The 13,920-nt window shown below is 35.3% G+C and overlaps 1 protein-coding gene across 5 annotated transcripts in view; it reads right to left on the bottom strand.

The window, feature by feature from the left end:
* Positions 1 to 2,051: 2,051 nt before the first annotated feature.
* MDM1 (Mdm1 nuclear protein) overlaps positions 2,052 to 13,920 on the bottom strand; it is a 38,873-nt gene continuing 27,004 nt past the window's right edge. For 4 of the 5 annotated variants that reach the window (XM_081958275.1, XM_081958278.1, XM_081958277.1 and 1 more), the window contains exon 15: positions 2,052 to 4,491. In XM_081958275.1, coding sequence (XP_081814401.1) covers positions 4,376 to 4,491 — 116 coding nt within the window. In that variant the 3' untranslated portion in view covers positions 2,052 to 4,375. The remainder of the gene's footprint in view (positions 4,492 to 13,920) is intronic. The other variant, XM_081958276.1, reaches the window with a different exon arrangement.

Here is a 13,920-nt window from a genome sequence, read left to right as displayed (position 1 = left end):
CTGTTGGTTGGATCAAATGTAGGAGAACCAATTTCATTGACTCTTCTTCAACCTTCTGAAAAATGAAAATCTCAGTAGGACTACTGCAGAATTTTGGAGATCTTGCAATTTTGACCAAGTTGCTTTTATAACTATTACTTCTTCCTGGAGTTCTCAGTTCAGTTAACGAATGAAGCATTACAAAATTGGGTAACAGGCATGTCACGTCCAGGCTACAAAATCGAGGTAGAAAGCATCATCTCTTGATAATCTGGGTTTTTGTAGTCCAGATAAGATCTCTGATATCTGATAATAACTTTGTTAAAACAAGTGTTTCAAAAAAAATATTGACAGCAACAAGAGGGAGTGAGTCAACATGGGACACATATCATTAAAAGTGTGTAATATGTTCTAAACTTGAAAGCATCAAGTTCTGGACATGTACAGTGGAACCTCAGTCACAACCGTAATCCTTTCCAGGACTTCGCTCGCAACCCGATTTGGTCGTGACAGGAAGCAAGACTGACTGTGCATGCACATAAAAAAAATAGTGCAGAAGGGGAATTTGCCATGGCAGGGGAAATTGCCGTGGCTGTGTTTGATCACCACCCAAGGATATGTTCCTGACCAGAGTGAAACAGTTACGGATTTTTCGATTGGCACCCGACTTGGTCGTGGTCAGAAGCGTTCGTGACCTAACGTTATACTGTATCATTAAAAGTGTGCAATATGATCTAAACTTGAAAGCATCAAGTTCTGAGGTTTTGTCACAACTTCAAACTAACTAGTTTTATAGTGAATTCATGATAAAACACTTCTGTTTTAAGCTGTGCTGTTTGTTTATGTCAATGCCGTGATCATGTTGTTTACAATCATGATAATGGTCTTTTGCTACTTTTATGTTTTCATGGACTTCACTGAAATTATTCCATTTAGTGTTACTTTTGGTTTGTATTCTGCTGGTATTTTTGTCAGCAAGCTGCCAAATTCAGTAAAGTTTGTGGTGTTGGCTGTTTTTCCATGTCAAGCAAGAACACTCTGGATGTTACAAGTTTTATTCTTTCAGAAATAGCCAACAGAACATTCCAGTGGAACATAAAAATGGACCATAAAATACCAGTAAATCCTTTTATTTCCACCTAATAAATCTGTTGTATGCATTATTTATTTTTTATTAAATCTTTACAGCGCTCATCTTTCCTACAGGTGACTCTGATCAGCTTTTATTTAGAATTATTAAATAGAATTATACCTATCAATATTTGCACTCACCCAATTTTTTCCTATGCCCTTTTAAATTGGGGATAAGATTTCAACATTTGGAAAAAATGCAAATACAAAATTAGATGAATTTGCACTCATATGAAAACTAAACAATCTACTGATTGAAATCATATAACAAAGCCACTAAGGATATCTTTCATAACATGTGGTGTGCAACTAATTCAGTTCCTTGAGAATTTTTATGATATAGGCAGTCCTCGACTTATAACGGTTCATTTAGTGACCGGTCGAGGTTACATCACTGAAAAAGATGACATGACTATATTTCACACTTACAACTGTTGTAGCTTCCTCATGGTCACATGCTTTACATCCAAAAGCTTGAGAACTGACTCACCTTTATGACTGTCGCAGTGTCCAGCAGTCATGTAATCCCCTCTTGCAACCTTCTGACAAGCAATATCAATTCATTTATCCACCATGGTATTAATTTAACAGCTGAAGTGATTCACTTAACAAATGTGGCAAGAAAAGTCGTAAAATGGAGCAAAACTCACTTAACAAATTTCTCACAACATAACTTTTGGGCTTAATTGTGGTCCTTAAGTTGAGAACTACCTGTATTTAAAGACAGCCAACATAAAAACTGATAGGAGGTGGGTACATTTCTTCACTCTTTGGTTTAGCAGGAATGTCAAATGTGGCTCAAAACTTACAAGTATAATCTTTTGATTAAAACATTAATCAAAGTACCAGAGACTAAAGATTTCACAACTTTAATTATTCTATTCAGCTAACTCTAGCCATCTATGCTTTACATGGCTATTAGTGTGAAACAAAATGTTGCCTATTCTATTTCTTTATAAATTTAAAATATCTTCAATTAAGCTTCTAACCTTTCCAGAAGATGGAGTGATTATAAATGCTACAATGCAGCAACTGTGTCATAACCACATTTCTGGGTTGTAATATATACATTCAAATTAGAGAGATTAAATATAGGCAGGAGTGCCAGAAAACTGAATGAATAAATATTTCCAGGAACACCTCACTAAGAAAATGGTGCACTCATTCTGCTTGGCAGACAGAATTAAATAAGCAAAACCCTCATTTATTGTATTCAAAATAAAGCAATTGTTTGTTTGGTCCCAAAGTGAAAGATCAAAATTTGTAAAGATAATCAATCTGTTACATTAATGAATCAGTTGGGCTCATTTTCAGGTAAACCAGACTGAATGGTTCAACAGCAATTTTTCAGTCATTATTTCATTTTGTTAAATTAATGTTCATACATTCAACGTTTCTTCCTCAACTAAAACTCTCTCATAAAATTGATTTTTGCAGAGTTGAAAATGAAATTATCTGATCTACACATAATTTCTGGATTGATATGCAAATGAAGACACCAAGATTTTCTGTTTCTCTAAATGTTTCAATACATTTCCAATCAATTTAAATGTATTAGTACATAGTTGAAATACAAATTTTAAAATAAAACAAAAATTTGAATTAACTGAAATTTATGTTGAAATGATACTGCAAGTGAAACATGGAAATGTGGCACAGATGTGAACATTTCTAATTAAGATTTTTTTGTATACAAAAATATTACTCCATTTTTAAAGCATGTACAACTTGATTTCTCATCATACAAATCTAACCATCTTTAAAATATTACAGAAAAGTCAAGGGTTTTTGTACAAATTTTATCTTTTTAATGTTTAAATATAAGAATTTTAATACGTGAAAAGAACTAATTATATGCTGTATATTTACTATAATTTTCATTCTAGTTTAAAACAATGCTTTACAATAACGCAATAATCACATCAAGAAAATTTCTGAATTATTAAAGTATAAGACCAACAATATATTGCTTCTAGAACTTGCTGGATTCAACCATTTCTCTTGCCACTAGTCATGTTGACTAGAAATTATGAAACTTAGTGTCCAATAGCTAGGGAACCACATCCCTAATTCATCTTTTTCAAATTACCACAGAATTTGGGGAAAAATAAATAGTCGCTAAACTTAATATTTTTTAAAAAATTTGATCTTAGTTTCGCTAAGGATGCTCATGTACAAAACCTACAGCTAAGCTTATGATTTAAACCCAAGAAAATGGATTGCCAAGAACGCATCTTCTCTGAAATTTTGAACTATCACACAAGAGTAATACATGCTCATGTGCTTTATTATACAAGTCATGTTAATATTACAATCTGAAATGCAATAGACTTCTGTTTTAAGCTAGTCATCATGATATAAATATTGAGCTAAAGGAAAATGATGAGCAATGCTGATTTGCCAAAGTATTTGAAAATTGACTATGACGTTAGTATTTGTGACTGTATTGTTCATGATAATTTCATAATAGAAACTGCTTTAAAAAATTTCCCTGACTTGGTTTCTTCCAAAATTTTCTGAACTATAATTCCCAGAATTCCCAACAACATGGCTATTAGTCCTAATGGCTGGGAATTATAGGAGTACTAATCTTAAAAGATCATACAATTGGGCAAATTAGTTTAGTGTTTTAGAACAATAAAACTGTATTTGATCTATCAAAAACAAAAACTGATTGTCCATGCTGGAACACAGAAATTAATAATAAAGAATCCAACTAAAAGTTATATATAAATGTAACAAATGAAGGTTTTTAAATAATATATTTAATCTTGCTGAGTAATACAAATAATCCTCAGTTGCTAAGTAAGCAATATAAAGGTAGCAGGTAGTTTATTCTTGCTTCATCTTTTTTTTGCTTCCGCATAACTTTTTCATTATTGAGTTGTTGGCTATGTTTAATGTTCACTTCTGTTAGAAGATCAAGGACTTTTTGAAACTTGCAATAGGGCACCATTTCACTACTTTTTAAAAGTGATATGGAGTCCTTTGGAATTCATTAAGTAAAAATAGCTTATGATGTAATCTATTTGTTTGTAATGCTTTTTTGACAGTGAGGTAGAATACAGATTTTGAATAAGTTAATATTCCAAATCAAATAATTAACTATTAAGCCAAATCAAAAAGAGTATTTGAATATCCAGCATTTTTATATCAGATCCTTTCCCCTTATTGGTAAAAAAAAAAACCGGTATTTAACTATTTTTTTCTAGCAAAAATTAAAATACCCTACTATAAAACCAATTGCAAGCACAGCAAAATTCAATCACATCTTGCCCCAGAAATTTTCTTTTCTTCTTTGAGCTCGTTCTAGAACCTGAGATGCAAGAGAACCAGAAGCAGCAGATCGAGCAGATAACTGGGACAGTCGGTCATCATCATCTATAAGTACAAGGAACAATAATGATATGAAAATTAGTATTAGTATGAAACATACCCAAAATATAGATAACAAAAAACATTAGTGAAATAAACATTGTCTAAAGTCAGAACGCGATCTCTAACTAGCATACACTACACCACTGCATGGCTAATTATGGGAAGACAAAATGGGCCAATGAATAACACTTCAATATTTTGTTTTGGAGAATATTTGAGAAGTTAAAAATAACAGAAGGAAATCATTTAAATAAAACATGACTGAAGAACAATCAGAAATATTTTACTAATGATTTGATGGTCAAAACAAAATAAAGGGATTTATGAAAACTGCATGTATACAGGTATACATTGCAGGTATACATGAGGACTTCTGATGAACAATCTCATAAATTCTAGAAGGTTCTGAACACAGTTCTGCACAGACATAGAATCAATTTAAATGAATTATAATTCACAGATTCACAGATTTAAATTCACAGATTTTCTGGATAAACATTTAAACTGAACAGCAGGGACAGAGAATTAATTGATACAGAACATTTCTGTCCCCAGCAATCTAAAATTCATAGGATTATCAGTGCATGTAACATAGAGGTTTGTGCGGGTAAGATTATCACTCCTGCTGTCAAGGAAAACCAAGCATTTAATAGTGAGTGCCATACCATGTGCATGAATCATACAAGTAGCAAGAAAATAGGGGCAGTCAGGCAAAACACAGGTTATGTAGACAGTAAGCACAGGGTCAATCAAAATGGACTCAAATGTCTATACACCAATGCACAGAGTATGGTGAATAAGCAGGGTGAATTAGAAATTCAAGTAAATGAGGGCAGATACGATATTGTTGCCATTACAGAAACTTGGTGGGATGTTCCACAAATGGAACATACAGCTAGAAGGATTTAAATTATTTAAAAGAAATACCAAATAAAAGACCAAATAAAAGAGGAGGTGGAGTTGCGCTATATATAAGAAATAACTACATCTCTAGAGAAATAGTGCACAACAATGATGAGAACTATCTTGAATGCATTTGGTTCAATATTAAAGGTTGGGGGGGGGGGCAATGGCATTGCCATAGGTCTATACTACAGGCCACCCAACCAAGCAGAGGAAGTAGATGAACTTTTTGCTAGTCAGCTAACTAAGGTATGTAGGAAGCACACCACAATAGTAATGGGGGATTTTAACTACCCTGACATCAACTGGGAAACAAACTCTGCACCAAGTGGAAGATCCAACAGGTTCCTAACGAACCTAGCAGACAACTTTGTTTCCCAAAAAGTAGAGAAGGGAACAAGGGGATCAGCCATATTGGACTTAATTCTCACTAACGGAGAGGAAATGATAGAAGGTGTTGAATCCACAGGAACCGTGGGCAAGTGACCATGCAATATTGGAATTCAACATTATGCAAACACAAGTAGTAGAACAAAGTCAAACTAGAGTCTTGGACTTTAAGAGAGCTAATTTCAATAAATTTAGAGAGAGCTTGGGAAGAATTCCATGGATGAGAATCCTCAAGGGGAAAACAACTCAAGAAGCTTGGGAAATTTGGAAAAATGAGATTACAAAAGCCCAGTCTAGCACAATACCAATGAAGAAGAAAAATAACAGCTTCCAAAAGAAATCAGCTTGGCTGCATAAGGAACTCTCTGACAAATTGAAAGACCAAACAGATAAGTATAAAAAGTGGAAAGAGGGGGATATAAATAAGGCAAAATATCAGCAAATAGCCCGAACCTGTAAAGATGAAGTGAGGAAAGCTAAGGCTCACAATGAAGAAAGGCTTGCCACAAAAGTAAAATATAACAAAAAAAGCTTCTTCCAACATGTTAAAAACAAGAAAAAGGTTAAGGAAACAATTGGTCCATTGCTGGGAGAAAGTGGCAAGAAGGTGACAAGCAACAGGGAGAAAGCAGAACTATTTAACTCATTTTTATGTATCTGTCTTTACATAAAGGGATAAAACAGTCCAACCTAGCAAAAACAGCACCACAAAAATCAGATTAGGAACACAAGTTGAAATAGGGAAGAAAATGATAAATGAGCACCTGTCTACCCTAGACAAGTTCAAATCACCAGGACCAGATGGATTACACCCCAGGGTTCTGAAGAAACTGGCAGACGAGATCTCAGAACCACTATATCTTTCAGAGATCCTGGAGCACCGGGGAACTGCCAGAGGACTGGAAAAGAGCTGATGTGGTTCCCATCTTCAAAAAAGGGAAAAAAATAGATCCAGGAAAATACAGACCTATCAGCCTGACTTCAATACCAGGAAAGATTCTGGAAAAGATAATCAAGCAATGAATTAGCGAACACCTAGAAGTAAACAAAGTAATAGCCAAAACCTAACATGGGTTTGTCAAAAACAGATCATGCCAGACTAATCTTATTGCATTCTTTGACAAAGTGACAAAATTAGTAGTCCAGAGGAATGTCGTCGATATAGTTTACTTGGACTTCAGTAAGGCATTTGATAAGATAGACCATAACCTACTACTAGATAAAGTAGAAGAATGTGGGTTAGACAGCATCACTACCAGATGGATTCGTAACAGGCTGACCAACCACACTCAACGTGTAGTCCTCAATGGAAATGTATCGACATGGAGGGAAGTATGCAGTGGAGTACCCCAAGGCTCTGTTTTAGGCCCAGTACTCTTCAACATCTTCATCAATGATTTGGATGAGGGAATAAATGAGGAACTCATCAAATTTGTAGGTGACACCAAGCTGGCAGGAATAGCAAAAGCTCCAGAAGATAGGCTTAAGATACAGAAGGATCTTGACAAACTGGAGACTAAAACACATGAAGAACGGTTGCAGGAACTGGGTATGTCTAGTTTAATGAAAAGAAGGACTAGGGGAGACATGATAGCAGTGTTCCAATATCTCAGGGGTTGCCACAAAGAAGAGGGAGTCAAATTATTTTCCAAGGCACCTGAGTGTAGAACAAGAAGCAATGGGTGGAAACTAATCAAGGAGAGAAGCAACTTAGAACTAAGGAGAAATTTCTTGACAGTTAGAACAATTAATCAGTGGAACAGCTTGCCTCCAGAAGTTGTGAACGCCCCAACACTGGAAGTCTTTAAGATGATGTTGGATAGCCATTTGTCTGAAATGGTATAGTGTTTCCTGCCTGGGCAGGGTGTTGGACTAGAAGACCTCCAAGGTCCCTTCCAACTCTCCTATTGTATTATTATGGTCAAATGAAGGCAGATCTTATAAGGCATATTATAAAGATTCACCATGAGGACTATACAAAATAAATGTGTGCATTACAAAGAACCTGACTTCTATGATATTCAAATTCTGAAACCCCTACTGCTAATGATCCTTGATTATTTCGTTATCTTTGCTTTTCTCTTTAGCAAAGGTATACAAGTAGTCCCTACTTACTGACCATTCATTCAGTGGCCATTCTAAGTTGCAACAGCACTGAATGAGTGATACTTGTAACAAGTTCTTGAAGTTCCAGATGTTCTACCACTTCTGCAGTCATACAGTCACAATTCAGGCATTTGGTAATCAACTCACACCTAAGATATTTACTGAGCTCCATGATCATCACAAAAAGTCAATGGGCAAGCTGGCAGGGAAAGTGGCAGCCTCCTTCTGGCTTCCCTACAGTAGCACTGACCTGCAGCCTTTTTGCTCTCACAGCCTGCATCAGGCTTTCCTTGGTACTGCCTCGCCATAGTGCTCTTCACACTCATTACCTGAGCCTCCTGCAGCTTCCTACTTAACAACCCACACATTTTGGGTTTATGACATCAACTAAGACTGCCAGAATTTTTGTTGCTAAGTTAGGCAGTCATGTGATGATGTTACACTTTATGACATCAGTTGTACTATCTGTAATGTCTGAAAAATTATCATCACAAAATGTTTAGGAAAATGGCAAGGATTAGATAATGATCTGATAATTCTAAAATGTTTAATTATTTTCAGTAACTTTGCTAAGCAATTTGAACAAGCTCCTTGTTTTCAAATCTCAGTTGTTAGGAAGTACGAAGTTGCAGAAGATCTTTCTCTTTTTCTTTCTTTCAACATACAAATTTTGTACAAATGCATGGATCAGATTCCGAAAAAGTAGTATAAAATTTTCCCTTTTCTTATTTAGGGGTATTGCAGTCATAACAATTTGCCCTGTAAGATAAAGTTATGCTTTGCAGTGCAAAAATAAGCAAATGTTGATTTTATTTTTCTGCAAGAAATCATGACTGTACATAAAAATGCCAAGTTACAAAGAAAATTACATTTCAAATACTGCATTTCCTCTTTAGTGGTTAACATGACACAATTTTCTAACCCACCAATAGTTCCAGGTATAAAAATTGTGCCAAATCTGTATAAAGTAATTTTATCATCTTATGAATATTGTCAAACTCACTGCCACCCATTTTTATTGCTCTATTTCCAAAAAAGACTAATCTTGCCAATGAGGCACATCAGCAATCTTACACATCAAATAGAGCATATGGTCAAAAGGTACTATTGAAATAGTTTTTGAAGGCTTTTAAACTGGAGCAGGATAGTTTCTTCACCCACTTTATATGTTCTTTGTTGCACAATTTCAAAGCTACTGTTCAGCTATCATTTTCTCATTGGTGCCATCTTTATCTTTAAAAATATCCAATAGGATCTTAGCTGATTTGCATTCTACTATTTTTATTTTTTCTTATTCCGGTCTTTGTATGGTTATTAGCATAATCACTTAAGTCACTACAATGCTAGAATCAGTTTAGAGAGCCGCCTTGTACTCATTTGCTCCATAATTGTTGATGCAAGGATAAATCAATCCTATTAAACTAGCCATAATAGCTTGCAGGCTGCCAGTTAAAATTAATGTCAAACTCCTGGCAGGGGGTCTGTAACTGAAATCCTGTATGTGCTGTTTGGGAGTGCCAGAGTGCCCGTGGACATTTCTTATTATCAAGTACATGTTCCACCTTTTCATATTTTATTAAAATTATTTCAGGTTAAAGAAAACTGGAAGTTAGAACGCTATAAAATAAAGTATCATCAGCCAGCAGTTTTTTATTTTATTTTGAAGAATACATTTTGATTCCAAATGTGTTCCATAAGCTTTGTTAGACGATATCCAGACAGGCAGCTACATCCATATTTTTATCACAAAATTAAACTATCTATGAAAGTTAGTAATCCTTACAAATTTGAATAAGCTTTCAAATGCTTAGTAAAAAAGAACTATGAAATCACCCCAAAACATTTCAAATGAAAACTTTCCATTTTAACCATATCCCAAAAACACAAACCTTGCTATACATGAAATTTCCATTAACATTAGTAAGCAAGCAAGCAGTACCTATTTAGGTATGTCTTGCCTATCTCCTATCAAGATATAATACTTTTATTTATATGTAAACAGTATCTGAAATTTAGGGGACTTCTGGGATGGAGTCACGCCAGTGTGGAGCAGAAGAACAGGGCTGTGTTCTTTCTGCCCAATTTTCCATGCCAGGAGCCTTGCAAAGGCAGAGTTGGGTCTCAGAGGGACCAGGGACAGAGAGGGGAAGCTCGGAGGATAACAGGGAGAGGTGCGATCCCCTGTTATAGCAGGAGAAACCTCTCAAATCCGGTGTGGGAGAGACTGGCCTTTATGGCCAGATCTAGAGGCGTGACAGCCCTTTAAATGGAGAAGGGAGCGAGAAGAGGGAAACAGCTGAAAGTATCGGTGGGGTTCGAGGAGTTGGAATGAAGTACTGGTGTGACTCTCAGGAAGTGTGAGCCTATAGCTTGATGGGTGAGTGAGTCTCCAAGGCGGAAAAAAAAGCAGCGCTTTAGTGGTGGGAGTGGAACCTTGAGAAAACTGAGTTAACATTCAAAGAAGGAATGGAGGAAATGTACTGAAGGCTTGAACTTAGTGGAGAATTACTACAGGCAGAAGGAACATGAGATGAGATTGGGATTAGACTGGGATTAAACATTGTGGATTGCAGAAAAGGAAAGAACAAGCTACAAGAAGCTTCTGCCTGGGAAGACAGTGGAAATTCGATCAGGCAGGGGAAGCAAAAGAACTGTGATAGTGACTGTGCTAAATAGATAGAAGGCAACATCCTGGACTTTAAGAGAGGAGAAGCTGATGCAACAGTAAGAACAAGGAAAAATAACTTTCTAAATTTCCGGAAATCTGTGAAATCTAAGTAACCTGATATAAGTATATAAAATCCTGTATAGATATTATTTATTGTATAGCTGTTTATTTAAAACTAGAATTGGCACTTTACATAGAATACCTTAAAGATCTTCATATTTTATACTCTCTGACATATATATTCTCATATTTATATTTTCATATATTCTCACAGATACTTATAGATAATACCCAGTGGACATATGCATATGAGAAAGCAAACTTATAGAGACTTATATAGTATACTTATATATCCTAGATATTTTTATAACGTAATCAATTTAATAATCAAGTTAAAAAATTACATATATTTATTTATATTTATATTCTTATAAGCAGACTTAAGGTATTAAACCTGGGATATAAGTATTATATTATAAATACTGCTATTATAGATGCAATATCTATAATTTTTATATTAAACATTGTGGTCACCAATAATAGTTAGTGAAGTAGGTACAAGAATTGTGAGGAAGTGAGGTAGAGACAAAAAAAAAGATAGATAAAGGGGAAAAAACAGGAATATATGGCACTGTAGAAGAACTTTTTAAAAAACATTAAAATGACGAGTACAACCACCACAGTTACCAAAATTGGGGGCGGGGGGGGAACAACCACAATGATAGCATCCCCATCAGAACCACCTTCAGTGGAAAGCATGCTAGGAGGTGAGAAATCAAACTCCACTATAAATCTACAGAACGTGCAATCAACCCTAACATCAATTCAGGAGACAATGATGAAGATGCAGGAAGTAATGACAAAAAGTCTTGACGAAATTAAGAGTGATATAGTGGAGGTGAAAGGAGAGATAAGCAAACTAGATGATAAAATTGGTACAATGCAATATAATACAAAATGAGCAAAAAATAAAAATAATGGAAACTAGAACAGAACAAACAGAAAAAGAAACTAGATAAAACAAAGTAAAATGATGGCGGTAAACAAAGAAATAGAAGAGGCCATTATAAATTCCGGGATGGAGAGATCAATGTTTTATCTTAGATTCCAAAGTATAGTGGAACCTAGGGAGGAAGAACTTCCAAAGTTAATGGCTGAACTCCTGGCTGAACTTCTGCAAAAAAGCAAGCAGGAAGTGGAAAAAGACTTGGACGAAGTGTATAGGCTCCACACAAACTGTGCACGCAGACATAAACTTCAAAGAGAGATACATGTAAGATTTACAAGAAAAAAGACAAGAGCTGAAGTCTACAGCAAAACAAGAGAAGAGTCTCTGGTTTATAAGGGAAAAGAAATTATAACATTAAAACAGATACCAAAATGGATAAGGGAATGGGGAAGAAACTATCATTTCCTATCGACCCAACTGCTCAAATACAGAGTGATATTTAGATGGCTTATCCCTGAGGGGATACTAATAACCTGGCAGGAAAAAAAAATCCATACTGACTCACTGGAAAAGGCACAGGGATTTTATGATCACTATATAGTAGGAGAAGACAAACAAGATAGTAGAGAGGCAGCAGAAAATAAGAGTTAGGAAGAACAGACATCAGAGGAAAAACTTATAGAGCAGGATATAAGGGACCGAAGGGAAACAGAACAACAGGAGAGAGAAGGAGCCAGGACAAGAACACAAACCGAGACAAGAACAAGGAAAGGACCAAAACCAACATAGAAATAAGATGGGAGACGAAATAAAGATGATATCCTTGAACATCAATGGTATCAACTCACCAGCAAAGTGAAAACATTAACAAGACTTAAAAGACAGAATATGGATATTGTCTGCCTACAAAGGTCCATATCAAAGAAAAATATGGTAATATCCTAGAATGCCGCAAATTAGGAAAGCTGCATCTAGCACTAGCACAAAATAAGAAAAGAGGGATTGCGGTATACATAAAAGATTGGTTAAATTCGAGGAAAATATTTAGTGATAGAGAAGGGAGATTTTTAATGACAGAAATAACAACAAAACCAAAAAGAATTCTGTTGGTGACAATTTATGCTCCAGAATTCTATAATAAATTTACACAAGAAAATAATTGAATCAGATTTGGAAATCTGTATAATAGGTGATTTGAATGCGGTGGCAGACAACAAAATAGATTATAGGAATACGAAGAAGAAGAAAAAGACAAGTACCAAGTACCTTCTTTGAAATGGTGCAAGAATTGAGAGAAAGGAGCTGACATCACAACAATACAACATGCGATCTCGGAGCTCCAAGATCGCAGTTGACACTTTTGCCGCTGGACGGTCCATTCGGATCTAAACCGTCCCGAAAAGACAGTGACAGGGAAGAGTACATCTTGCTGATCTCAGGGGCTCCGCAAAGTCCCTGATTGATCCAAGAGAATCTCTTCTTGCCAGCAACAATAAGCACAGCCTCAAGCTGCTGAAGTCGGGACAGCTCCGCAACGGGAGGAAAGCGAAAAGAGAAAGTGTGTCCATCTGGTGAGGAAATCTTATTTTTATAAAAGACTGCCCAAAAAAGATTGAAGTTAAATTGGTAAAGAAAAGGAAATAAGCGGCGAAATTAAGCATTATTGGACAGTGTGTTATCTTTTTTTATTTTATTTTTTTCTATGGATGGACGTTTTGTAAACATTTTTTACTTTTTAAAGTGAAAGTATCGGATTTTCTTCTGTTTCTTTTTTTACCTATGGATTAAATATTTTCCTTTATTTCTACAATACTGGTTGGGATGGATTTTTTCTTTTGTTTCATTTAAGAATTTTGTTTTTTCTAAGCCTGAAACATAAAGAAGATATAAAAGGAATATAAAGAAGGTAGTAATCTTAAGAGGGAAAAGAATTTACACTGCCACTTGGAGGTTGGAGATTGAGACCTGGAAACATTGCTTTTTCTTTTTTCCCTTTGATCATTTTGACCTTGCAGTTCAAAAGCTTCAGCTTGTTTATAGAAGAAATAAGAAGAAGAGCATGGGTTGTTTACACAGGTGCTCTTTGGATGCTTGTTGGTAGCTGGAAAGAAGTGAAGACAAAGATTTGTTTTTAAACCAGAGTGGCAGTGTTTACTAATTGGAAGGATGGCACGACATCAAAAAGAAACCATAACATTACAACAGATTATGTTTGAAATTCAAAAATTATTAGAAACAACAGAGAGAATTGAGAAGAGATGGGAAAATATTGAAAATATAAATTGTAATGTGGTAAAACCTGATGGGAAAATGGAAGATATCCAGCAAATGGAAAAAGTGGAGGCTAGAGTCCCAAAAACCCAAGGGAAAAATAAACAAAGATAACCGTGGATATTGACAGTGAACTGAGTGTGGT

Source organism: Natrix helvetica, assembly GCF_964273705.1.
Source record: "Natrix helvetica genome assembly, chromosome: 6".
NCBI lineage: Eukaryota > Metazoa > Chordata > Lepidosauria > Squamata > Natricidae > Natrix > Natrix helvetica.
The sequence above is the reverse complement of the archived record's forward strand: the minus strand, read 5'-3'. Positions and strand labels throughout refer to the sequence as shown.